The following is a 25,591-nucleotide window of genomic DNA, read 5'->3' as shown; positions in this document are numbered from 1 at the left end:
CTTTATTATCCATAACCTAAAATTTAGACAGAAGAAAGTATTAGTAAAAATTTTCTGGTATGATTTGGATTATAAAATAAGATATTCAAAATCAGATTCTAATTCATTACAATTTACCACTGACACCGCAATCTCAAGCCGACATGAATACTGTTCCGTTTAGTCCTTTTTAAATTATTAATGATTTTGATTTACCAAAAGATCAAGTTTCGTTATTATTATCAATATTAAAGGAATAGAGTCTCTAATATAATAAATTAATGAAATAAATAAGTAAATAAATAAAAAGAATCTTAAGGTTAGGAGCAGTTAGATGTGATTCTGAAATATTCCTTTCCTAATTGAAAATATAACTTTTTTTTTATTTACAGTGTAGTGAAGAATTATTACTTGAATTTTCGAAAAACTTTGAACAGCCTCCAACCATTGAATGGACAAAGAATGAAGGCTGTTCATAAATTCCTAGGAAAAAAATTTAAAAGAAGACTGTCCACTAGCGGTCGAACGGTAAAGTTGCTGCAACTGGTAGTTCTGTCCGAGTTTCAAATCAAAGCGAATGGGCTGGCTATATGGGCGTTTTCGTAGTTTCCCCCATGTGTAACATGTACACGAGCCAGTTTTCCTCGGAAAGTCGCTCCACGAAAGCATCCCTCCCTCGAGGCTGATAACATTCCAGTAGTTTGTGATAATTAAATAAACCAAGCCTTAAATGCAGTTTTGTTTTGTAATAGAAATTATTATTATTTAATGCCACTTGCTTATATCAAGCATACTAAAGAATGCCGCTTAACCAGGATAGTGGTTAGTGACTCTGCCAACCGTGCCGAATGGCCCAAGTTCGAATCCCGGAGAAGACATGGATATTTGTAAATGTATAGTTTATGTACGGCATTGGGGCACTCTAAATATGAGGCGAGCCGAAAGCCCTTTCTAGAGGTTGACGGCAGTGGAAGAGGGATGGGAGACCCTCAGATCCGTCCCCCGGTGTGCTCTCCATCAAAACTCCAGGAACTGTATAAGGTACACCGTTAATTTTCATAAACATTACCTTTTTCTCTTATTTATGCGAAAGTGTCCGAATAGTATGAAAGGTATATTTTAATTTTAAAGTCCCTTTCCTAGCAGTTCTTGTTTCCACTCACAACTCCCTACCAGAATGAGTTTTTAGAATCGCATTGAATGCAAATGAGTTAGAAGACGTATTTAAGGAAAGTTCAACTTATGTCGAAAGAGAGAGCTAGGAGTCTTTAGTAGAGCGTTTATGCCTTCCGGCTAAATCTTTCTTGAAGCTGTTATGCTCGGCCGTATTATTACGTGCCTTTTGATATTCGCCTGCTAGTTTAAATTAGAGGGCCAACTACGTTAGATACTTGTGGTCAGCTTCGGCTAAGTCTCCATTGGTTAGTTACAGTTTAGTTCTTGTTTCTTATTCTGAGTTCAAGCCCAAGTGGAGGCTTTGTTGTAAGCCCGAGAAAGGGACCGACTGTTATTCCTATTTTAGTCAAATAAAGGGTATTTTAATCCCTCTTGAGTCTACATCTTTATATATTTGAACCGAGCGATTAGTGGCTACACAGTTCACTAGGGTCCTCAACGTTCATCTTAGACAAAAGGAGTGAGGAACTCTACACGCGTGAATCTAATTTTAGCATGAAAATCCCTTTAGAATGTAATGGGACGTTAAAGTTGTTATGAAACAACCTAAAGGTAGAAAATTACAGACATGTAAAATAGGGAGCTTTTGAAAAACTATAAATCATTGGGATGTAACAAAACACTTAACATGTATAATATAGATTCCAGACATGGCTTTTTTCTCGCCGATATAAAGCCATCTCCGAAGACCTAGTACAGTATTTCCATGCGAATACATGTGCTACAACCGAAAGTTATTACAAAGCTTTGCGTCTCAGTTTTTTTTACCTCTTTTCCCACCTTGTCACCGTGTATCAGAATGCCTCACTCCAGAAAGATTATTATTATTATTTTTGAATTAAAGCTCTGCATTCTTAAAATAGTATGTAAAACTGGAAACACTTTAGTACTTTGGAAAAGACATATAAACTTATACCTTATCATACCACATAAATGTATTAAATTCATACGTTTATACATATATAAATACATATATACACTCGAACACTAAAAATAAGCAACAAACGCTAAACGAAAAGTTGCGAATATAAAAAGGGGAAATAAGACACACTTTTACGGGTTTTGTATTTATTTAGCTATTTTTAGTAGAATTTGCAATTAAATTGTTTCATTTCCCCGTACAATGCAGCACGAAACTGATTTGAAGAGATAGCTACACCGAAAAAATTAAAATATAGGAGCACGCGCATTTAACATTTAAATAAATAAATATCTCGTACTTGTACTCTTTTGCTATCCAGAAAAATACCAGAATATTCTCGTGCACGATTAAAATGCTTATAAAGGCGGGACAAAATATCTCAATTCAGTTGTTTACTAAGTTTTTGTTATTGACTGTAACAATTTCGCAGTAAGATCGGATTAGCTTTCTCTATTTTGAATTGCGTTCTATAAAACGTTGTAATAACGACTGTGAGATATTGCGATATTGAACGAATATATCCGAGGAAATTTCAGCATTTTGTTTTATTTCTCGAGATAATAATACATTTTATTCACTTTTCATCAGACTTGTGCATTCAGTTTATTACGAACCCATACGCACGCAATAATACAATATACATTTAAGGTACAGATTGCATCGCCGCATGAAATAGGCAATCAGAATGACCATAAAACTCATTCCCGGTGTCACACCACAAACGCCTTAAAAAAGGCATGCTGGACCTATGCGTCAGTTCGATAGTTCCGCGTAATCTGAGATAGCCAAAGTGGAAAGCTTGAACTGAAGACATCATCTGCACAATGAAATACGTTGGAGGGCTGTCAGGATGTTGCAAGCCAGTCCAAGACAACCCGCTGTTGCGAGAGAGCTAAATGCACATCATAGTGTCATCAATAGGCTGTGGAATTGTTACCAGGGCAATCAAAACCCCTGTAGTAGACGCATGGAGGTAGGAAGTAAGACGGAGTAGCCCTAAACAGGTTTCTCCCGTACCCTGCTCTGAAACACTAGCGATCCCTACGAGGTGACCAAAACATTGGGTCATTTACCATTAAGTTCAATGGATTTTTAACGCGATCGGATGGAAATATTTTGTAATTACGTCGTAAATATACATATAAATGTATATATTTTCTTTTTCTACAACACTTCAGAGTCCTAAGTATATGAAAACAACATATTTTTAAACAACATTTCATTCTGAATGGAATTAAAGGCTATACTTTTCGCAGAACAGTTTTCTCAGAATGGTTTAATTTGAATGAAATATTTTCACAAGTTTTCGTTAATTACAATACAAAAAAAAATTAAGGTAATTCGATTTTATTCGGTTAAGGTACAAAAATTAAGATCAAAGTTTATTGTATTATTAATATTAAAATTATGCATTATTTCTTTTCTATTTATAGAGCTTCTTCCTAAAACACATTCTTAAATATGGCATGATTTTTTGGCTTCTGAGGCATCTTTTAAATCGAAAAATATAAGTCAATTTATAATTAATGCTCTATTCGGTTCATTTTAAATTAGAGAATTATTAGAAATTAGTGAAATACTTTAAATAGTAATTAACTTTCTCTGAACATTTCTAAAAGGGAATAAAATAAGGATTTTTTTAAGTATTATTTAAAGCCTGTAATTGAGTTATTATAAAATGTAAGAGGAATAATTCTTTAAATTATACTTATCAGATTTTTTACCCTTAATTTCAACAATACATATTTCAAAACTCTTTATTACTTTCTTAAGTGCGCATCTCATAGCATTTGCTTTACAATGCCTTTTAACAGATTGCTTTCCAGTACGAACAATTCTTGCTTAAATAGTTTTATAACGTATTTGTCAACAGGATTTCAATTTATGTTTACAATTCAATATTAATGTTATTATATATTTAGATAACATTTATAATCATTATAAATTAGATACCATTAATAATTAGATTTCTTCACAGTTGTTTATAAATGAACAAATTCCTCATTTCAAATACATTTATAAATAATTTAATGAATATTTATGTATTTTGTTAAAGGCAGATACATGCTTTTTGCAAGCACATGCATAAATACCCATACATATTTCATATTTTTCATTTCCGGCATGTGCAAATTTTTAATTTCTGTGCATTCACTATATTTTATTTTTAATTAACCCAAATAAGTAAAACGTGTAAGCCCAAAGTGATTATTTTTCAGATATATAAAATTAAAACGATGGGTTTAAAATGAGCAGCAGTAAAGCCTCTCCTCTAAAAAATTTTAAAAGGTACATGTTACAATAATATATGGATGTGAAAAAAATTTGTTTTATTTAAAACATTTTGACGTTTGAAAAATAAAATAAAAGTAGCGAATACTCTATCAAGGGTATCGAAAGACGTACACAATTTTAAAGGCACCGTAAGGTATGTTTCATTCTTTAAGCATAACATTTTTGTTAAAATTTATATTTTTGTAGTTCAACAGCTTAGAATTTTATAAAACAAATTCATAATCAAAATCGCTGTTGTTAGTTATCGAAAAATAACCAAGATGTGATTTTTGAGTAAATGTCAGTAAACTATACAAATTGCGATTATCCATCACACTACAAATGTTTCTTTCATGAGAAAGTGTCCCTTTTTCGATTTGTATGGAACTGTCGTGTCTCGAAAAACTATCAGAACACTGTCAAGCGAGCTTCTGAATGTAAACAAAAAACACCCCATCTGGTGATCGAAGCTTCGAAGCAGTGCTTCACTTCTAGTGCCGGTTGCCCACTTCTTCCTTTCTTACCTCCATGAGTAGACGCGAGTCTGAACGCCGGAGGATTACCACAACGGCAGACGATAGCTTCCTTTCGCTAATATGTAAGGTGACGTAGATCACTAACAACACGACAGTTGGCGTCGTATCTATCTGCTGCAGAACGGACAATAACCCACTTCTGCCGAGTCGACTACATGAAGATGGACTTCCTGCGGGCAACCTGTGGTTTGCGTTCCTTTGCCCCAATCGCATTTCAGAGCGCGACTGAATTGGACCCATGAACATCGCAGTTGGACACCAGACCCGTGGGGCCACATATTCTTTACAGATCAGTGTCGATTTAACATGCTGAACGGCAGATTCTGCAATGATACGGCAAGAGCCAAGTACACGTTTTCGGGCACAAAAGATCGTCAAAAGAGACCATTACAAAGGAGAAGGCTTACCTGTATGGGTTGGGATGGCAAAGGAACGGCCGCAACGTCTGCAAGATTCCTGGTGGTTCCGTCCCCCTTTAATGCTTCCTTTTTCCGCTGCAATGGGTACTGGCGCGATATTTATGGATGACCGCCCGCATAGAGTTCGAGTGGTGCGGAATTATCTATAGAGTAAAACCATTCCACATCTGTCATGGCCTGCTAGATCTCGAGACTTGAATCCAATAGAGCAGAGGTCCCCAATCTTTCTTCTCCTTTCTTCTTTCTGTTGGACAGCGAGCACCATTTACGTTTTTAATACAAATTGAAATTTGGATAGAGTTAATACATGCACATCGGTCGCATTTCGCTTAGTGCTGGTATCTGTGTTTGGCGCAATTTCTATTTCATTTAAATGAGAAAACTTTCACATAGAATTTTATTGAAAACTAAAACATTTCTATTGCGATTGCACAGCGGCGTGCACGCTTTAAACAGCCGGCGGGAGCCAAGGCGTCCGCGGGAATACGGTTGGGAACCTCCACCATAGAGTATATGTGGAACATGTTGGAACAACTGTTAACAGGTGCAGTGAGTCTCCAGGTACGTTCCATGAGCTCCGACACTCTTCTTTGCTACAGCCACTACCACAACAAGTAATCAACAACACTATTGCCAGGTTGCCTCGCTGTTGTCAAGCATGCCTTTCAGTTAGAGGGTATCATAACTGTTATTAGCGTGGTGTTTCCACTGCACATTCTTCCGACCCATTTGGCCTTTGCAATGTGATGTTCGTATCACGTGTTTCTGTATGACTTTGCTTTATCGTTTGCTATTGGGGTTGGTAATGCCACAAAACCAATAATGTCCTCTTGAATCAACTTCACGGATATCCATTGAGTAGCTTTTGTTTTATATGTGTTTACCTTTGCCGCTTATGTTTTTAGCAGAAGTGTATATATATATATATATATATATATATATATATATATATATGTGTGTGTGTGTGTGTAAGATACAACAAAATACGATTGCTGCTTTAAGAAATAATTCGTGACCACGAAATTAACGATTGTAAATTTTATGCTCTCCTCCTAAATGCATCTGTTCTCCCAAATCCGAGATCTTTCCATGTTACATAACGCTTGTTGAAAAAGGTAACTAATACTAAAATTAACCATTCACAGATTAGAGTCATATACTCGGTATAAATACCGCTCGCAAGTTATCTACGTCATCTTCCTTTCCTAGCTTCCGCCACTGCCGAAAATTTCCCCGCTGCTCTGTTTGATGTCGCCTCCTTTTACCTATGTGTGTGAGAAATTATTTTAATTGTTTATGATCAAAAAGTATATTTTCTACGAAGAATGATTCTAATGTGCCAAGAAGTAAAGATGGCAGATTAGCTGAACTTGGATTGTGTCAAAATTTTCTTCCTGTCTTTCCACTCGCCTGTCGAAAGCTGCTTTAATAAATATATATAGAGAAACGTTTGAGTTGGATTCTCTGAGCTTATCTGTTGCCTACATTTAAAATTTTCTTTTTTTTTCGAAGGAGGGGGGGAGGGACGTAATTCCAACCAAACATAGTCTTTTCCTGCAAAATCTATCTTTTCACGATCTAGTAGGTCCCTTCGAAAATCCCCTCTTTGGAGGAAAAAATGGCAAAGGAAAAATCCCCCTTTTTGAGAAATCAGGTTCTAACAAAAGCGGGAACCTGAAAATATTAATTGTTTAGTGATGGATTTGAAACAGGAATGTACTAGAGATAAAAGTAAAGTAAATTAATATTAATTGTTACAAACTTCAATATATTACACTGTAAGATTCTAACCTGTGTGCTTTTAAGTTACAGTTAAAGTTTAAGAATCTTAAGAACTGATTAGCGAATAATTGCTTGAGTTCGTCAGACAGAAAACAAAACGTACGAAGCGTGAAATTACCCTTTATTATTCCAATAAAATTTCACAGAACTCTTTCTTGGAGTTTTACAATAAAGGGTTTGAACTCGGGTTCACTCGGGCTTGAACTTAGGAAACTAAGAACTAAAACGTAATTAATCTTAACTAAAAAAAATATAGTCGAAACTATCAAGATTCTAACAGAGTTGGCCCCTCAATGCTAAATAACGGCAAAGCTATCAAGGCCCTAAAGTTCGGTCGAGCGTAATAATAGTTTAAGAGAGAGTAGCGTAAAAAAAGCGACTCGCGCTAGTGAAGTGAAAGAAGTGGTTCTCTCTAACGAAGTCAGAACTTCACAGTTAAATACTTCTCCTCATTTGCATTCAAACGCGATTCTAAAAATACGTTCTGGCTGGAAGTTGTAAGCCTGAAATTAAGAAAAGATAGGACAGTAACTTTAACTCAAAATTTAACTGTTAGGTAAATTAAGATAATCCTTACAACTCTTAAAGTTCCCATATTTTTGCGAACGAACAAAAGTTCACTAATCAATACGATGGACAATAGACAGATCTAATTAAAATGAAAAGCAATTTTGATGCGGAAAATAAGCAAACGATGTAAATGGGTGGGTATTAAGCAAAAGGGTAAAAATTATTCAGACTAAGCTAAGTAATTATATTTAGAAACTTCAGTATCATAGGCCTTCCGTTAAAGATCAATGCTGAGAATGCGAAGGCGTCGAGAATTCAGAAACAAATCAGTTAAATTTTATCAGAGCTCTGCGGAAACCTGAGATAACGCATCTAGTCTATCCAAAATAACTTTATTTTGTATGACGTCATAAACGCTTCTGGAAGTTTCGTTAAGCGAATATTAAAAACAGTTTCGTTTCCGCCGTGAAAGCTGAAATAGTTCGGAATCTCTCTTTCAGAGAGGGGAGGGACTTCTTGTCTCAGATGAGGATTTCACTTCCGATAATCTCAGTGTTGAGGTAAGCTTATCTTCTTATTTAACATTGTTGTATATATTCTCAGCCTGGTCGTCATTATTTTTTAATTAGATAGATATCATTATCATATAATCAGATATTTAAAGTATTGCACGTGTTAGATGGTTTTGTAATTAAGATTCTGATCATCACGAGGAGAAAGGGGAGGAAAGAATAGTTCTAATCATTCTTTTTCTGTGATTTATGACATCTTTTTATTTTACAGAAATAAAAAAGGAATAATCTAGATATTTTAAAAATTTTCGAGATGATGAAAATAGTGTTCTCATTAGCTTGAGTGCATGCGCTTTTCCATTTTTCAAAGTTTTCTTAATGCATCGATGTATATATCTGAGGGATTATGTAATAATTTTTTTCCTAGAAAGAAACACTGAACACAAGTGTATTAGGTGCTATGTACTCGATATGTATATATATATAGTTAAAAGAAATTTCCTAGTTCGTACGCTAAAAAGTTTCTTAGATACTGTGGTTCCGTGAAAATGTTAACATAAGTAAAATAAGTATTTAATTCTAATGTTTAAAATATGCCTTACTTTGATTAGCATGTTGCTTGCAATTAGTATTTAATTTTATTTGTAAATATTCAAGTGTTTGTATTGTTTATTTTATCTTTATAACACATTTCATTGCACCCTATTTTACTTATGTTAACATTTTCACGGAACCACAGTATCTAAGAAAATTTTTAGTGTACGAACTAGGAAATTTCTTTTAACTTTTACCAAAATTTTGCAGCTCAATACGCAAAGTTTTTGACCACACAGTTCTTTTATCGTTTGTTCTTTTTACTTTATATATATATATAACTAATGCAGGCTAAGGTGTCAGCGCTCACGAAACACATTTATGTAGCTTCATAAAAGGCTTCAGATCTTTAAAAACAGTTATGCTTGCGCTTAATGTTAACATCTAAGCGCTAACGCTCAATCTGTGAGAAAGTACCGGAAGCAAGAAAAGGGAATTTCCCGTCATGGCGAAATATTAAGAGCTATTATCTTCTTACATTTCTTTTTCAAAAAAGCTTACAAAATATAATTTATGCTAATAATTTACGAAAGTTGAAACTAAATTTATCATTCGCATGCACGAAATAGATATTTGAACACTATCTGACTAATATCTGGCCATTTAATGAATGTGTGACGTTGTAGTTTACAATGAATGAATCTGAGATCACCTAAAATTCATTATTGCAGCGTTTTAAACGTAGTCTCTTATTTTTCCCCACTTTGTGGATTTATATTTGAAATATTTATTTACTTGACGTTATTTTGAATTTACAATAATACACTCATGTCCATAAATTAAGGATAATTCAGAGTCACACGGAAATCGAACTCTAAAATAAATATATAACCTGTAAAATCCCTACACACATCTTCAAGAATCATATGCAAATTTCAGGAAGTAACCAGATGACACGGATGGTACGTCACAATGACGAGATTGTAAGAGAGTGATATATAAGGAATACAGGCAAAGAAGTAAAATTGTTCGCAGGCGCTTTATAAACATTTCAGTGCAATAACCGAATAGTTATGACACAAAGGACGCATTTGGATGATTTTTTACGTGGTAAAATTATCGGCCGTCTGGAATGTGGGCGTACCCAACTGGAAGTATCAGACGAACTTGGAATTGCTCAGAGTGTCATCACCAGGCTTTGGCAACGATTCCAAGATGATGGTAATGTGAGTAGACGTTACAGCATAGGTCGCCCCAGAGTTACAACGCCGAATGAGAACCGGTATTTGGCAGGTACTGTCAAAAGAAACAGGCGAAGCACAGCCTCAGACCTGTCTCGTCAGCTCTCTTCAGCCACTGGTACGACAATTTCAAGGCAGACCGTGTACAAACGCTTAGGGCAGATTGGTCTATATGCTCGTAGACCTGTCAGATGCGTTCCACTTACTGCAACTCACTGTCGCCTGCGTTTAGCCTGGAGTAGAGAGCATGCATTGTGGGCATCGCAACAGTGGGCTTGTGTGATGGTTTTCCAACGAGTCCAGGTTTAGCTTGCAGTCTGATTCTCGCCGGACTTTCATATGGAGAGCTCAAGATGCCCGTTACCATCAAGAAAACATCATTGAACGACACCGTTACGGTGGTGCAAGAGTGCTCGTTTGGGGTGGAATTATTCTGGGTTCCAGAAATGACCTGCATGTTCAAATTGGAACCATGACAAGCCAAATCTATCGGGACGTCATTCTGGAACAACATGTACGTTTGTTTCGGGGCGCCATGCGCGCACAATTTGTGTTTATGGATGACAACGACCGTCCTCACCGTGCAAACATCGTAAGCGAATGCCTTCAATCGGAGGATATCACCCGTATGGACTGACCAGCATTCTCACCGGACTTGAATCCAGTAGAGCACGTGAAGGATATGCTTGGTCGACGAGTTGCAGCCCGTCAACCTCCTCCTACATGTCTACTGGAACTTCGGAGAGCATTGCTTTTTGAGTGGTGTAATATCCCCCAAGATCAGATCGATAATTTGATACTCAGCATGCCTAGGCGTTGTACGGACTGTATTGCATCGTCTGGGAGACATACAATGTATTAAAAATCATACCAACCATGTAATATTGGTTTTTTGTAAATAGGTTTTTTTTTGTAGTTTGCTCCAGGGAGAAAAAATCGTTAATTTTTTTAATAATATCAAACATATAGCATCTTTTTTTTGCTCTTTACCTTTTGTTTAATAAATAAGCTTTACAAATAAGTCAAATTTGTTTTGCTTCTAACTCTTTCTTTGCATGATTTTGCATTATGCTTAATTTATGGACATGAGTGTAAAATATATTTTAAATATATGTTACATCATTTTTAAAATTTTGATATTTTTAAGTATTTATTATTATTGAATTGTGGTGGATTTTTGAAACATTTGTTTTGATTCTGTAACAAATAGTTATTTTTATTTTTACTACTACAACACAAGTATCAGTAAGTTATTACTATGTTATTAGCTTCTGATTTGCAGATGATTTTGTAGTATCATAGTTATGATGAGGAAGAGAATATATGGGGAGGGGACACTTTTATGTGTTTAAATAGCATTGCAAAAGTATCTGTGTATAAATGATAGAAGAAATCTGCAATTAATTTAATGAAACCTCTCTAAAGCTCCCTGTGTGCTACAGCTACTAACAATTATTGTAAGCTTTGTAAAGTTTAAGTAAGTTTTATCAGCAGTAGTACACAGGAAAACAAGTATAACAAGCTTTGTAGAGCAAGTATAACAAGCCCACAGGGCAAGTATGCCATCCGTTAGGCTTTGTATTCACAGCACTTTATGTACTGTGAATAAAAAAAAATTACAAAGAATATTTAAATTTATCTTTATTAAATCATTTTTAATTTTTACGGAAATAATATAGACTGTCAAGAAAATTAATAAAGCAAAGATTCTGAATTACGAAAACATCTTTCGACAAAATAAAATGTTTTAGACTACAAAACATAAAAGTGCATTAAAATTAATATTAAAGAAATGCACGAGTTATTCGTTAAAATTACTACAGTTCCAAAAATCTCCATTATCATAACAACATAGTTCCATAGCAGTTCCTTTAATCATAGCTGTAGGAATATACAACGTTCTTCAGGTCATTTAAAAAAATAGTTTATTACTTTCTTTGATATCGGATTTCTAACTTGGCAAGTTTTAGTTGTCACTAAATTACATTAAAAAAATTTGACTTCTACAATTAGAAATTAACTTGCCAAGTTAGAAATCCGATATCAAAGAAAGTAACAAATTGTTTTTTTTTTTTTTTTTTTTTTTAAGAACTCAACTCTTTTGTGGGTGACAACGACTACATCCGAACGTCGTTTCTCCTGAACTTTGCTCCTTTTTTCACACTTATGATGTTGTATGATATCATTAATTTTTTTAAAACCTAAATTAAAGTTTATGTTGTTATTTAAACAATAAAAAAGTGTCTAAATAAATACCTGCCTTTGAAATTTTTTTTCTTGCATTTACGCTGCACTGGCTTCTTTTTGTTAGCAATTTCTATATTTTCTATAACGCTGGAAATGTTGCGTTTACTCTGCACTGGTTTCTTTTTATTAGCAATTTCTTAGTTATTAAATTGTCGACATTCCCCATGAACATAATTGGTTTAACCTCGATAATAATGTAGATTTTTGAAGTTTTAGATTTTTAAAGGGACGTTATAAACAATAAGTTTAAACAGCTATTTTCAATTATCAAACAATATAAATATTCAAATCTTATTTTAAAGTATAGATTCACGTTTCCTTTTTTTTTCTTTTATCTTGTTTTATTTGAATCTGGCATTTATTTCGTTATTTAAATTTGAGTTCAGGGTTCGTACACATTTCTGCACATGCAAATTAAGTACTTTTAAAGTGCATTAATGAAAAAGATCAAGGACCTATCAACGAATGGGAACTTGTAAATTCAACTAAAGATATTAGCTATGCCTGAACTTCACTTTTGTAATACTATACTAAGAAGAAAAAAAATGGATGCACAAGTAGAACGAATTATTAGTAAACATAACTTAATAAACATAATCATAAAACAAATTTGAGAATAAAATCAACTTTATAAAATTTATCAGGTAGCATTAAATATTTTACGCTTATAATAGTTGGACATATTAGAAAGAAAATTAATGACATATTGTTACGAAATGTATAGGTGTGGTAAGAAGGCTTCCCCGCAAAGCAGTTTTAGGGTTTCCATAAAATGACAAGATAAGGCAGAGTTGCCACATTTTGCGAGAAATCGTTCATTTGGCGACAAAATTTTTGATATGCCATGGACGGATGGAGAACCTTCTGGAAAGAATTCTTACCGGTTTAGCTCAGAATGTTCTCGAACACCAGCCAAAAGTTATATAAACCCTGCTGGTACGCGGAGAGTTAGTTAGTATCGAGTGTTTGCCTCGTCTAGCGAGCTGATAGTCAGTCATTGAGCGAGTGTCTAGCGCCGAGTGGGTCGTCGAGTGCATCGAAGAGTCTCTTAGTGTATCGTGGTTAGTGCCTCGTCGAGAGAGTGTATTAAGCTCCGGGAACGACTGAACCGAAGTGTCGGGAGCTGTGCTCTGCATGTCGTCGAGTGCATCACGAGTTGTAGCGTGGCGAGTCTCGAGAGTACCTGGAGTTCCAAGAACGGCCGAGCAAAGTCGGGAGCTGTACTCTGGTGCTTTGCAGTGAAGCTTTCTCCTCCGTTATAGCCTGATAGTGTGAAGACTGTGTCGCTGATTGTGTCAGCGTGTTTATAGTAGTTCTTCGACGACTATAACGTGATTTTGGAGCTGTCCTGATTAATATTGGCTAAATAAAGTGTGTTTCGATACTTCATCAAGTAGTATTGTCATTATTCACTCCAAATTCTTACGAACCCCGTACGAAGGTAAAGGAAGAAAATAACATAACAACTGGTGTCAGAAAAGAAAAACGCAACAATATTATTTTTGTTTTACTAACAGTTAGCTTTATGCTAATTGTTTTCTTTTATGACTCATTTTGTCACATATTTGCTGAGTCTAGAGGTTTAGTAAATAGCAGGTAGATTTTTATGTCAAGCGGCATAGGTTAAATGAGAAGTAAAATCATAATCAGCATGATTGGCAGAAGACGGCTGTTGCTTACCGAGAGAGAGACCTGGTAATCAGAACAAACCTGAAAGCTCTAGGCACAGTTGGCACAGCTAATATATTTTAAGGCTCCAATAAGCCACTAAAGCACCAGAGGTGACAGGTTGTTTTGTATTGTAAGGATTATGTTAATTTACCTAACAGTTAAATTTTGAGTTAAAGTTCCTTTCCTAACGCTTCTTAATTTCAACTTACACCTTCCGGCTAGAACGTAGTTTTAGAATTACGTTTGAATGCAAATTGAGGAAGAGTGCTATTTATCTGCCAAGTTACTGTCTTAGTTAGAGAGAACCAGAGATTCTGCCTCTCAAGCTATTATTACGTTCGGCCGTTCTTTAGGCCCTTGATAGTTTCGCAGTCAATTAATATTAAGGGGCCAACTCCGTTAGAAGTTTGATATCTTTTTTAGTTAAGATTATTTAGTTTAGTTCTTAGTCTCTTTAGTTCAAGCCCGAGTGTCGGCTTTATTGTACAACTCCAAGACAGAGTTCTGTTGCACCTGATTGGAACAATAAAGAGTTATTTCACCCTATAAATTATTATAATAACCGTCAAGATTTTCAAGTTATCCTGATTTAAGAAACACTAATTCGAATCACACATAACATCACAAAGGTAAAGGAACATTACAAATCAGGTTTCAAAACTGCCAAGTTTATTCACGTCTAACACACATTCAACTGGCACTGCCAGATCCAAGAACAAGAAGTACTATAACATCATGAAAAGATTTACGCCCTCTTTGGCGATTAAAATATATTTCCACATAAAAATTTCTTACACACTGGGCCCGGCTGAACTGTAGTTCAGAAAAATCAAGATTATCAGCGATACATGAATATTTTCAAGAATCATTATGCATTTCAATACAAATTCAAGTTTTTAATCAAGAAATGTCACATAAACATCAAGAACATGTAAAACTTACCATATGTTTCAAGAATATCAAGTAAATTTTAATTCATCAAGGATTATTGTTATAACATTTCTGTTCAAGCATCAGGATTTAAATCAAGAATTTATATGACTGAAGATAATATTAAACAAATAATATTTCAAAATCAAGATTTTCATAATTCAACTAAAATACTAGAATTATTACAAGAAACCTGTCTTTTTCTTTTTTTCTTTCAGAATTAAATTAACTTTTAAATACACTTATACATTTCTACAACCTTAAAATTTTCTAATATATACATTTCTTTAAATATTAAATATACAATACTTTAAATATTAAGCATAGATACAACATTAGTAGCATTAAGATTACTTTTTCGATAAGAAATATACTATCACACAATATTAATACTCTTAGTACTCTAACTTTAGATAGAGGTAATGGCGCTATGACATGTCGTATAACGCTGACACAGTACACAGTTTCTTATAACACGTTTCCCATTTTGTCTGGATCTAAAACTTAAAGCTGATTTTTGTAGTCTTCCCCCTACTAACAAAACTCTTTCCTCACTTAGAAAGGGATTTAGTTCATAAATGTTTGAGTTTTTTGAAATCAACTGTCCACACTTTAAACTATTAATTTCATCAGAAAAATGTTCATATTGAACTTCTTTTATCAAATATGATTCTGCGGCAAAGAGTTCTTCTGCTATCAAGGGTCCTGTTTACTTGTCAGTTTTATATTTCAGATTGTGAATAAATCTAAATATCCATGCAGTCACTCTAATAGCTCTAATTAATTTAAGATAATTTTCAAGATTTTTCTGCAATAGACGGTAGTATTGTCGTATCCTTTATACACTTTTTCCGCTCTAATTCAGAATTAGAAAACTCCGTTGTTGCAATAAATTTACTAGGCCAAGCACTCACTGATTCAATTAACCAGTCTGGCCCAGACTGCCATAATCTTGAAGACAACAAATATTCGGCTGAACATCCTCGAGATTATATGTCAGCTGGACTGAACTTCCCATTACAATGTCTCCAGTTATTTGGGAAAGTTAATGATTGTATTTCAGATACTCGATTTTATACAAACATTTTACATCCCTCAGGAGCACTATAAATCCAGTGAACCACTATCATACTGTCAGTCCACAGATAAATACTTCATGAACTGAAAACAGCTCTTTTAAATTTTTAGTAAGTCTTGCCGATGTTAAGGCTCCTAGCCTTGGAAATGTGAGTTTTTGTTTTATTGGTGCAATTATAGATTTTACCATAATGAATGCTACCTGTCCTTCTTTAACCATCTAAAATATGAACTGAACCGTACGCTTTCATAGATGCATCACGAAATAAATGAAGTTCGATATTTTTATTTTGATTCAATTTGCCAGGAAAATATTCTCGAGAAATTTCAAATTTCTTTAACTTTTCAATTTCACCGCTCCAGTCGGCCCACAACTGCTTACATTCAGTTGGAACTTCGTCGCCAAATTCTAAACCCAACTGCCAAAGGTTTTGCATTATCAGTTTTGCACGTAATACAAATGGCGCCAAGAAACCTGCTGTATCGAAAATAGTAGCACCTTTAATAGCAGTCACCTTTAATATATTTCTTTTTGTGGTTTTTCTACAACTATTTAATGTTTCGCACAAGTTGTCTATATTCAAGGAAATTACATCTTTACTCGTACACCAGTTAAGCCCTAATACTTTTAAAGAACTATTTAGTTCATTTCTGACTTAATTATTCCACAATCATCCCAAAGTTTTTTGAGTTTCTCTGAATTTGTATTAAACTGACGCAAATTCATTCCGGCATCTTTAAGCACGCAATAGGTACGAAACTTAAAAGCCTCTTCTACGGAATTTCCACCATAGAAAACATCATCTACGTAGATCAAACAGTTCAACATCTCAAAAATATCTGGATTTTCTAACTCTATTTTCTTTATATGCTTTTTTATAGTGCACGCCCGAATGAAAGGGCTACATGACACACTAAAAGGAACGCGAGTCATTCTCTAATGTTTCAAATTGTAATTATTATCAAAGTATAAAAACCTTAATACATCTCTATCAATTTCAGAGATTCCAATCTGGAGAAAGGCCTTTTCAATGTCTGCTGAGAACGCATGTTTGTATCGTCTGAACCGCAATATCAAGTCCAAAACAGAAGGATTCAAATTTGGGCCTGACATCAAACAATTGTTCAGAGATACCCCATTACACTTCGAAGATGCGTCAAACACGATGCGGACGTTAGATTTTGATACATTTTTCTTACCACTGGAGAATGTGGCATGTAATACATTTTACTACTGTCACAACTTTCAATTTCACACTTTTCAATTATTTCAATTTTTAACTGTTCGTTTATTATGCTATCATAATTCTCTATAAGCCATTCATCATTTTTTAGTTTATTAACCAAAGATACTAAACGTCGCTTGGTATTTTCGAAATTACCCAAGTATACATGATGTGATTTCCATAAGAAATGAGCTACATATCTACCATTAGTAAAATGCAATTCTTTTTTCAAATTTCTCAATGACTGATTTATCGTCAGGATTCTCGTTTTGCTCTAAGTCCAAGTGGTCCAAAACCTTCGCAAACAGTCATTAACTGAATTATTATCTTCCTTCAAGCAATGAGAAGTACGAGTTGTAAAAATACAGGCACTAGACTGATCACCTTCCAAAGATCCAACCAAGGACCAAAAATATATAGAAGACGTCGCAAATAATTTATTACTTACTCTTTTCTTTTCGCCTGTTTGAGCTTCCCAACATGAATCAGATCCTAACAATATTTTTTTTTTGAGCTGCTTCACCATTATCGGCTAATTTTAGATTTTCTGATTTTAATATTTCTAAAATGTTTTTGGAGGGAATTTTTTTGATCGCTTCAGAAAGTGTATCTGTAACAAAAGCTTCAACAGTGATTGAGTCATTAGGGCAATGTATACTTTTCAGGGTAATTTGAACAACATTATATTCCATTAGTCTACCTGGGATATACCCAAAGGAATAAATATATAACCTTTCTTTCCTTAAAGTCCTTAATTTTAGTTCTTTAGCTAAATCAGATCTAATAAATGACCTCTGTGATCCACTATCAATTAAAATTTTTACTATTTGGCTTCTAATATTATCTGTATCTGAAGCGTAAACAGCGCAAGTTTGTAAATATACACCTTTATCAGCAGTTTCAGAAACAGTCTTAGAGTTAAACGACAGGGATGCAACTACATTCTGCTTAGAATCTGATACTGTAACTACTTTCTGTTTAACATCTGAAACTGCTTCTACTTCAGGAATAATATTTTTACAAAATAACTTATTATGATTTAAACCATTACACAATTCACAAGGCTGAAGTTTCATTTTACATCTGGAAGATACATGACCTCTCTTAAAACGCCTATAACAACGTCCATGGTATTTTAATACCGCTCTTTTTTGCTCATTTGTTTTCTCACATTTTCCTACATCATGTGTATTTTGATTACAATAGAAACAATATGGCTTAGTCACTGTGGCTAACGCCGAAGCAAGTAGGAACGCTGCCCCTTTTAAGTAATTATTTTTATTCTGCTTAACTCCGTAATTTGTGTCCCTTTTCTTTGAGTTTATTATTAAATTAGAAGCTTCCCGACTCTCAACCTCCAATCTAATGAATTCGAGAAGTTCCGTTAGGCTATATCGCAGTTTAGAGTTTCTTTTTCTATTAAACTCCAGATTCATATCGTCTGGCAAAAGCTTTAAAATAACAGGTCCTAAAAGGGTTCCGTAAGCTTCCGACACAATACCTAATGAATTTAAACTTCGTATATTGATTTCACAAGAATCGTAAAGTATTCTTAGTGCTTTCACATTGGATGAACTTCTAACCGGTTCAAGATTCAAAAGTTTATTCATGTGCGAAGATATTACCAAATCTGTTCGTCCAAATCGTTCTTTAAATAAACTTATAGAAACGTCATAATTTTCACTAGATAGTGCAAACCCAGATACTGCACTTAAAGCAGGTCCTGCGAGTAAGGATTTAAGATAGGTAAACTTCCCGACCTTTGTTAACTCATTCTTATTACCAATAGCATTTTCAAAAGAATTATAAAATTCCAAAAATAAACTAGGATCACCATAATATTTAGGAATTGAAATTTTAGGTAACCGAATGTTAGTTTTGTTTTCGACCTTTACGGCAGCAGTATGGTTACCAGGCAATTCACTTTCAATGCTCACTATCGGAGAATTTAAATTAAGTTTCTTTTTAGCCCTAAAAATACATAAACTCGTTTTTTTTTCATCATACTCTAACACAGTATTACATTCTTTCTCAATTTCAGACTCATCCCCTTTAAAACAATCCAATATTTTTTCATTAATTTCTTTCAACGCAGACTGTTTAGAAGTAAGTAAAAGCACATTTTCTTCTACCATATTCTTATCCCAAATGTCTTTTTTAATTTCAAATTCTACAACATTTATTATTTTAGAAATAGCTTGTCTCAAAGTTTTTCTAGTAGCTTTCAATTTAAATAATATCGTTTGCCATAATAACAACAAAAGTAATTTTATTCTCTTACTTGGTGCAGGCTTCAAATGGTATAATCCTAATTTAGGAACTCACTTTCCTGGTGAAGCACATTCACAAGTATTCTGAACGTTTATCCTGTCACGTTCAGTGCAAAGGAATAATTTTTCAGTTACACGAAAAAACACTGTATTCTAAATCAAAAAACTGTTTGTGCGCAACTGTTGGGCGCCAAAAATATAAAATATTATAATAAGCGTCAAGATTTTCAAGTTATCCTGGTTTAAAAAACACTAATTCAAATCACACATAACATCACAAAGGGATAGAGTTTAATAGAAAAAGAAACTCTAAACTGCGATATAGCCTAACGGAACTTCTCGAATTCATTAGATTGGAGGTTGAGAGTCGGGAAGCTTCTAATTTAATAATAAACTCAAAGAAAAGGGACACAAATTACGGAGTTAAGCAGAATAAAAATAATTACTTAAAAGGGGCAGCGTTCCTACTTGCTTCGGCGTTAGCCACAGTGACTAAGCCATATTGTTTCTATTGTAATCAAAATACACATGATGTAGGAAAATGTGAGAAAACAAATGAGCAAAAAAGAGCGGTATTAAAATACCATGGACGTTGTTATAGGCGTTTTAAGAGAGGTCATGTATCTTCCAGATGTAAAATGAAACTTCAGCCTTGTGAATTGTGTAATGGTTTAAATCATAATAAGTTATTTTGTAAAAATATTATTCCTGAAGTAGAAGCAGTTTCAGATGTTAAACAGAAAGTAGTTACAGTATTACAAATCAGGTTTCAAAACTGCCAAGTTTATTCAAGTCTAACACACATTCAACTGGCACTGCCAGATCCAAGAACAAGAAGTATAACATCATTAAAGATTTACGCCCTCTTTGGCGATTAAAATATATTTCCACATAAAAATTTCTTACACACCCTTCTATCTTGTTGTTTTCTGTACCACGAACTCAAGTGATTATTCGCTTATCAGTTCTTAAGATTCTTCACATTCAACTGTAACTTTAAAGTACACAGTACAGAAACTTATAGTATTATTTTAAGTCTAACTAGATGCTGTAGAGACATTAGTTATTTTTTTGGAAGCAGGCAAGATGAAAAATGAGCAATCGTCTTCGCCGGGAATCGAACCACGGACATCTGGAATATCGGCTCAGCGTGCAGAACCACTACACCACGAAGGCACGCTAGGAAGGAGGGAGAAATACCCTATATACTCACCCTTTTAAAGGGCGACTGGGGTTTTTAGGGGACCCAATCGCCAAATCCTGGATGGGGAGAAAGCATCATCCATCACCCTTTTAGTTCGGGCGCCACTGTAGAGACATTAGGTATTTTGGGAGCAGGAAAGATGAAAAATTAACAACGCCTTCGCAGGGAATCGAACCGCGGACCTCTGGAATACCGGCCCAGTGTGCAGACCACCACACCACGACTGCTTCAACTCTCTCCGTATGAAGTAAATCTAATGGATGAGAACCTCAGTGAACAAACAGCTCGCTTAGACTAGCCGCCATACTCGCCCAATCTCTGGTCTATCGAAAATCTTTGGTTATTCTTGGATGTGCTTCATCTATCCTTTTATTCTTTCCAGTTATTAAAGAGCTTGGAATTGCAATATTAAAAGAATGGCAGTTACCTCTTGTATTACTGATTTGAAGGTATGGAAAGTAACTGCAGGGTTTTTATAAAGATCAGAGGAGATGTCAATTTTTATTAAGGTAAATTTCATTTGTCTGCATCATTTACGTATAAATATTTTTAATGTACGCTTTGCGATAAATGATTACAAATGTATCTAAATATTTTTTGTAATGTTTCAGTCCTGAACGTGTAAGGTTAAATTCAAATTTGCCCAGAATAAACTAGTTTAATCTTTAAGTTTGCAAGACGAAATTTCATCGCGACTTCTATCGTAAACTCAGAAAGCAATGAACACAACATTGATGTAAAATCAATCGAATAAAACTTATTTGATACTTCTGCTAGAAATACAGAAACGAACTTAACACAAATTTACTTCCGTTACTGGCAAGGAAAACAAAAAACACATATTATTTTATAAAATTCTATCTTATATGTGATTCGCTAAGATTCAAAGACTAAATACCTAATATTAAGGCGGTAAATCAAGAAATCAAGAACTTACTCTATCAGAGGTCCTCCGCTGCTGTCAGCTATTTCTTACAGAAGTTTGCTTTGAAATGAGAGCTAATACAATTTTTTCTTATTTAATATAGGTTCTTACTCTATTTAGAATTTCTCTTACATTCTTATTCGTGCGAAATAGGCATTTGGAACAGATTGTCAAAGATTTTAACATAGGTTCAAACATCCAATTTAAGATAAAATCATAGTGATGTGAAGTCAGAAAAAGTTTCGAAACAATCGAAGTATAACTTTACCAGTCACGTTGAATTTCCTCTCTCGCGCTTAAGTTTTAGAAATCTGTTCATTTTAATTGTATATGGCTCTGATTTTAGATTATATTTAAATTTAATATTTAGTGATACGTTACGTAGTTTTCATAATATTAAAAATAAGTATTTTCTTTTTAAGATGCAGCTGGCGAAGACCGAAGGAAATATACTCGTTCCCAAGCTATGGGACTTGACATCGACTGGAGTACCTTCATTTGCAGAATGCTGGGAGATTGGAGTGCCAACAGAGGAAAATCTGCATTGGTCTCTAATTTTAGCTTACCTGCTACTATCTGAGGAAAAACTTACCTTTAATTATCGAATAAAATGTTTAGGAATACCTAATACAGAAATAAAAAAAATGGAGGAGATTATAAGTAATTTCAACCCGTTTTCGGAAGACAGGCTCAGCATTTTCGAATCAACGTACATGCGTGAAAAGTTAAAAACTTTTATGTCAAATCTAACAAAACTTTCAAAACGTTTTAAGACAGGGAAAGCGTTTTCAAGCATACCACGTAAACTACAGACAGCTTCTTCTATGTTGCAATGTTGCATCTATGTTTTTACGCAGAGAGACGACCAAGGAATTCAGAAGTGGAGTATAAAGACTTACCAGTCTGATAACAATCCAGAATATAATAATATTATAATATTATTCGATAGAAATAATGCATTCAATTTAGGTTTATTTCCTGAACAAGTGCTCCCTCTACGACAGCAAGTTTTTAATGCTCTATTTAAAATGATAAAAGGAAGTACTGAAGCTATAGAAAGACTGTGGCAAATGACCAATAACGATAAACATTTTATAAAGTGCCTTCTAAGCGATTCATCGACAAGTGAAATGTTGCCTTCCATCTATAATAACCCCTATGTTGCTGTCAAACTATCAGAAGCTGGGTTCGAGACTGATCCCTTAGTTTTTATAAACGGACACTCGGGGTTTTACGACGCAATAAATCACGTTGATTCTAAGTACCTTAAGATTCTGTATAAATATAAAATTGGTTCTAAGTTATTCAATAATCAGACAGACGATCCAAAAACAAACTATCTAACAAATTTACGTAAAATTGGCGAGATCTTAAGGGTAGAGATGAATAATTCCAGCAATAACGATCGAATTTTAAGGATCTCAAGACTGTATCACAAGTTTAATGAATTTCAGCAAGAAGTAATGATTAAAATTAAGAATATAGAAGACAGTTTTGCAGGAAAACCCGTTTCCGATATTATTCAATTTGAAAAAGGTAAAAACGTTATCTTGGGTATTTTAGAGTGTTACCTTAATTTTTTTTACTTTTCAAATGGGCCTCAGATAGATGCAGATGACGAGTTGTTTGATTACATAAATTGTTTTGACTATTACGAAAATTTAGATGCTTTTGCTTGCATCTTATTTTTTGAAAACGTTTTTCATATTCAAGAATATTTAAAGTACACAGATACATTCGAATGTCTTACTCAATCATTTTATATTTTAATTTTGATTCGCAGAGGCATTACGCCATTTAAACATGAAGTACAGTGCGTAAACTGTACTATGAGTCGTGAAGAATGCGAGTTTGCAAAAAACAAATCTAAAATGTTGCCAGCCATTTATGAAAGACTTTACCTTCAACATGAGATTTCTAAGTTTATAAACGAATTTAAAGGTGCCACTCTCTTCCGAAATGAAAAAGATAAAGATTTGATCAGAAGGAGTTTATCTTCTTTATCAGTGGTCATGGATATGTTTCGATGCAGGAGGTTTAACCACTACCTGTTCGCAGCTGCGCAAACAATTATTGATGAAAATATGAATGACCTAAATAAATCTATTTCTGTTCTTTTAATTGAAAGGGCGCTCCAAGTAATAGGAGAATTATGTCCATCAAATAACAATTCGTCTAAATTTTGTTACTTACTGGGTGCGTACTTAACACAAGAGGTTGAACAACATTTCTTAAAAATTCGTAACAGTTGTTTATCCCATTATTATGCGCATTCCTCTCAATTTAGGCTTGCTATGGAAAAGGACATTTCTCGTTTTATGATTATTCAAAAAGAGTTTCAAAATCTAATGTATACACGTACGCATTTGCGATTTAATCTGTATTTAGATTTACAGCAATACTTAATACATAGAGGACTGAAGCTTGCGTCATCACAAGAGATTAGATACTGCGGTACTGCTTCAAATGTTCACCATCGCAGTATCTTTCGCGACGACTGTAAGAATATTAAGATAATGAAAGAATCATTAGACGAAACAGGGAAGCTTATATATAAAACAACGGCTAAAAACATTTTAAATTATTTAAATAATTTTCTTAATAATAAAAAAATTAATGTCTCACAGTCATCTTGTGCAAATAATGAAATACGAACAGAAACCGTAAAAGATATGCTGAAGTATTTTCTTCCGGTTTTCCTTTTCATTGCCAAGAACTCATCAGCTCTCAAAACAAAAGTTGAATTATGTGATCAGTGTATAAAGCTTTGTAAGAGCGAAAAACTGGATGATGAGACGAAAAACATTCTTCTTAAGTTTATAGATGATATTCGGTTCCATATTGGAGAAATATTTGTGAATATAAGTAACGAACCATATTATGAATGCCAGCACATACAATTATTCCATAATGCTGTTAGAAATTATCAATATTTTACACCGAGAGAAAAACGCCTCATCAAAAAAGGCCTACCCGTAGGGTTTCGTAAGGAGATAGAAGCAAAGCAGATATTAAAAGCCTGCTTAAAAGGGGAACAAATAATTTCGGATGATGAAAGAAAAACAAAATTTAAAGATTTACATATAAGGAAAGCCGAGAGAAATGTTTTAAGGAAAAACTTCGGAACTAATACGAAAGAAGCTTTAGTAGCGTTGAACAGTGCTAGGGATATAGAAGAAAACATTTTTCTTAAGAAAGTATTAACAAAATCCGAATACGAAGCGATAATCTCGAATATTGGCCCCGCGTGTCCTAGGAAAGTTAAAAAAAAGCTGCTCAATCTTGTGAAACATAAATTAAACTTCTTAAGAAACAGAATACAAATGATGAAAAATATCCTGATAAATGAAAATGAACAGATTCAAAGAATGTGGAATGAAAAAAGTGGAAAATGTCAAGAACTCGCCAGAACTCTTATGATCGAGCGTTATATGGAAAAAACTGAAATCCAAATCTCTTTAGAAATGATTCTTTTTGATTGCATGAACTCTTTACATAAACATAAAGGGTTGAAGGATTTATGGACAAAATCGAACAGTTTATTCTCAGGACTAAATCTAAGAAATTTCATCTCTCATGGAAATCCCATAATTCAAAGCTTTTGTGACATTCTGAATAAGAAAGATTTACCTACTGAATTTATAGATAAAATGTTAGAATTTATCGAAGATGAAAAGGTTCTTGAAACTATGGAAAAATTATTTGTTGAAGCTCGTGTTTCGACTGCTGAAGAATTAGAAAGAGAAATAAATAGATCAGCTACAGATTGTTTTTCAGACTCACGTAAGCTTATCAAAAATTGCAAAAGATGGCATAATTACACATTCCTTTTCCGTTAACATCATGGCCTTTATTTCCCTTTATTTCTTACATGTCATTTGTAATAATGAGTTTTTCAAGTATTAAATAATCATTTAAATAAACATTTTGCATTAAAAAAACTCAATCTCTAAAGCTCTGTCTAAATGATTTTTATCTAGATTTCGATCATTATGTTTTTGAATAAAACGCTTGAAGAGGACAGAAAATAGCAAAATTCTTGAAATATGATAGTTTTGTCCTGCAATTCAAAAGAAGTATTTTAAATCATAAATTAATCAAGGATTAAAGTATTTATACCGGCTTTGAAAATATTTGAATCTAGGATTAATATATT

The 25,591-nt window shown here is 33.9% G+C and overlaps 2 protein-coding genes across 2 annotated transcripts in view; both read left to right on the top strand.

The window, feature by feature from the left end:
• LOC118185166 (uncharacterized) overlaps positions 1-25,389 on the top strand; it is a 28,253-nt gene extending 2,864 nt beyond the window's left edge. Inside the window, exon 2 of the mRNA XM_035354998.2 lies at positions 21,858-25,389. Within this exon, the coding sequence (XP_035210889.2) occupies positions 21,858-25,274 (3,417 nt within the window). The 3' untranslated portion in view covers positions 25,275-25,389. The remainder of the gene's footprint in view (positions 1-21,857) is intronic.
• The window catches only part of LOC146997422 (uncharacterized), a 54,381-nt gene continuing 36,883 nt past the window's right edge, over positions 8,094-25,591 (top strand). Inside the window, exons 1-2 of the mRNA XM_085817742.1 lie at positions 8,094-8,158; positions 16,813-17,028. Of these exons, the coding sequence (XP_085673868.1) occupies positions 17,020-17,028 (9 nt within the window). The 5' untranslated portion in view covers positions 8,094-8,158; positions 16,813-17,019. The remainder of the gene's footprint in view (positions 8,159-16,812; positions 17,029-25,591) is intronic.

Source organism: Stegodyphus dumicola, chromosome 5 (assembly GCF_044657685.1).
Source record: "Stegodyphus dumicola isolate Sdum_Otavi_A_Nest chromosome 5, ASM4465768v1".
Lineage (NCBI taxonomy): Eukaryota > Metazoa > Arthropoda > Arachnida > Araneae > Eresidae > Stegodyphus > Stegodyphus dumicola.
The sequence above is the reverse complement of the archived record's forward strand: the minus strand, read 5'-3'. Positions and strand labels throughout refer to the sequence as shown.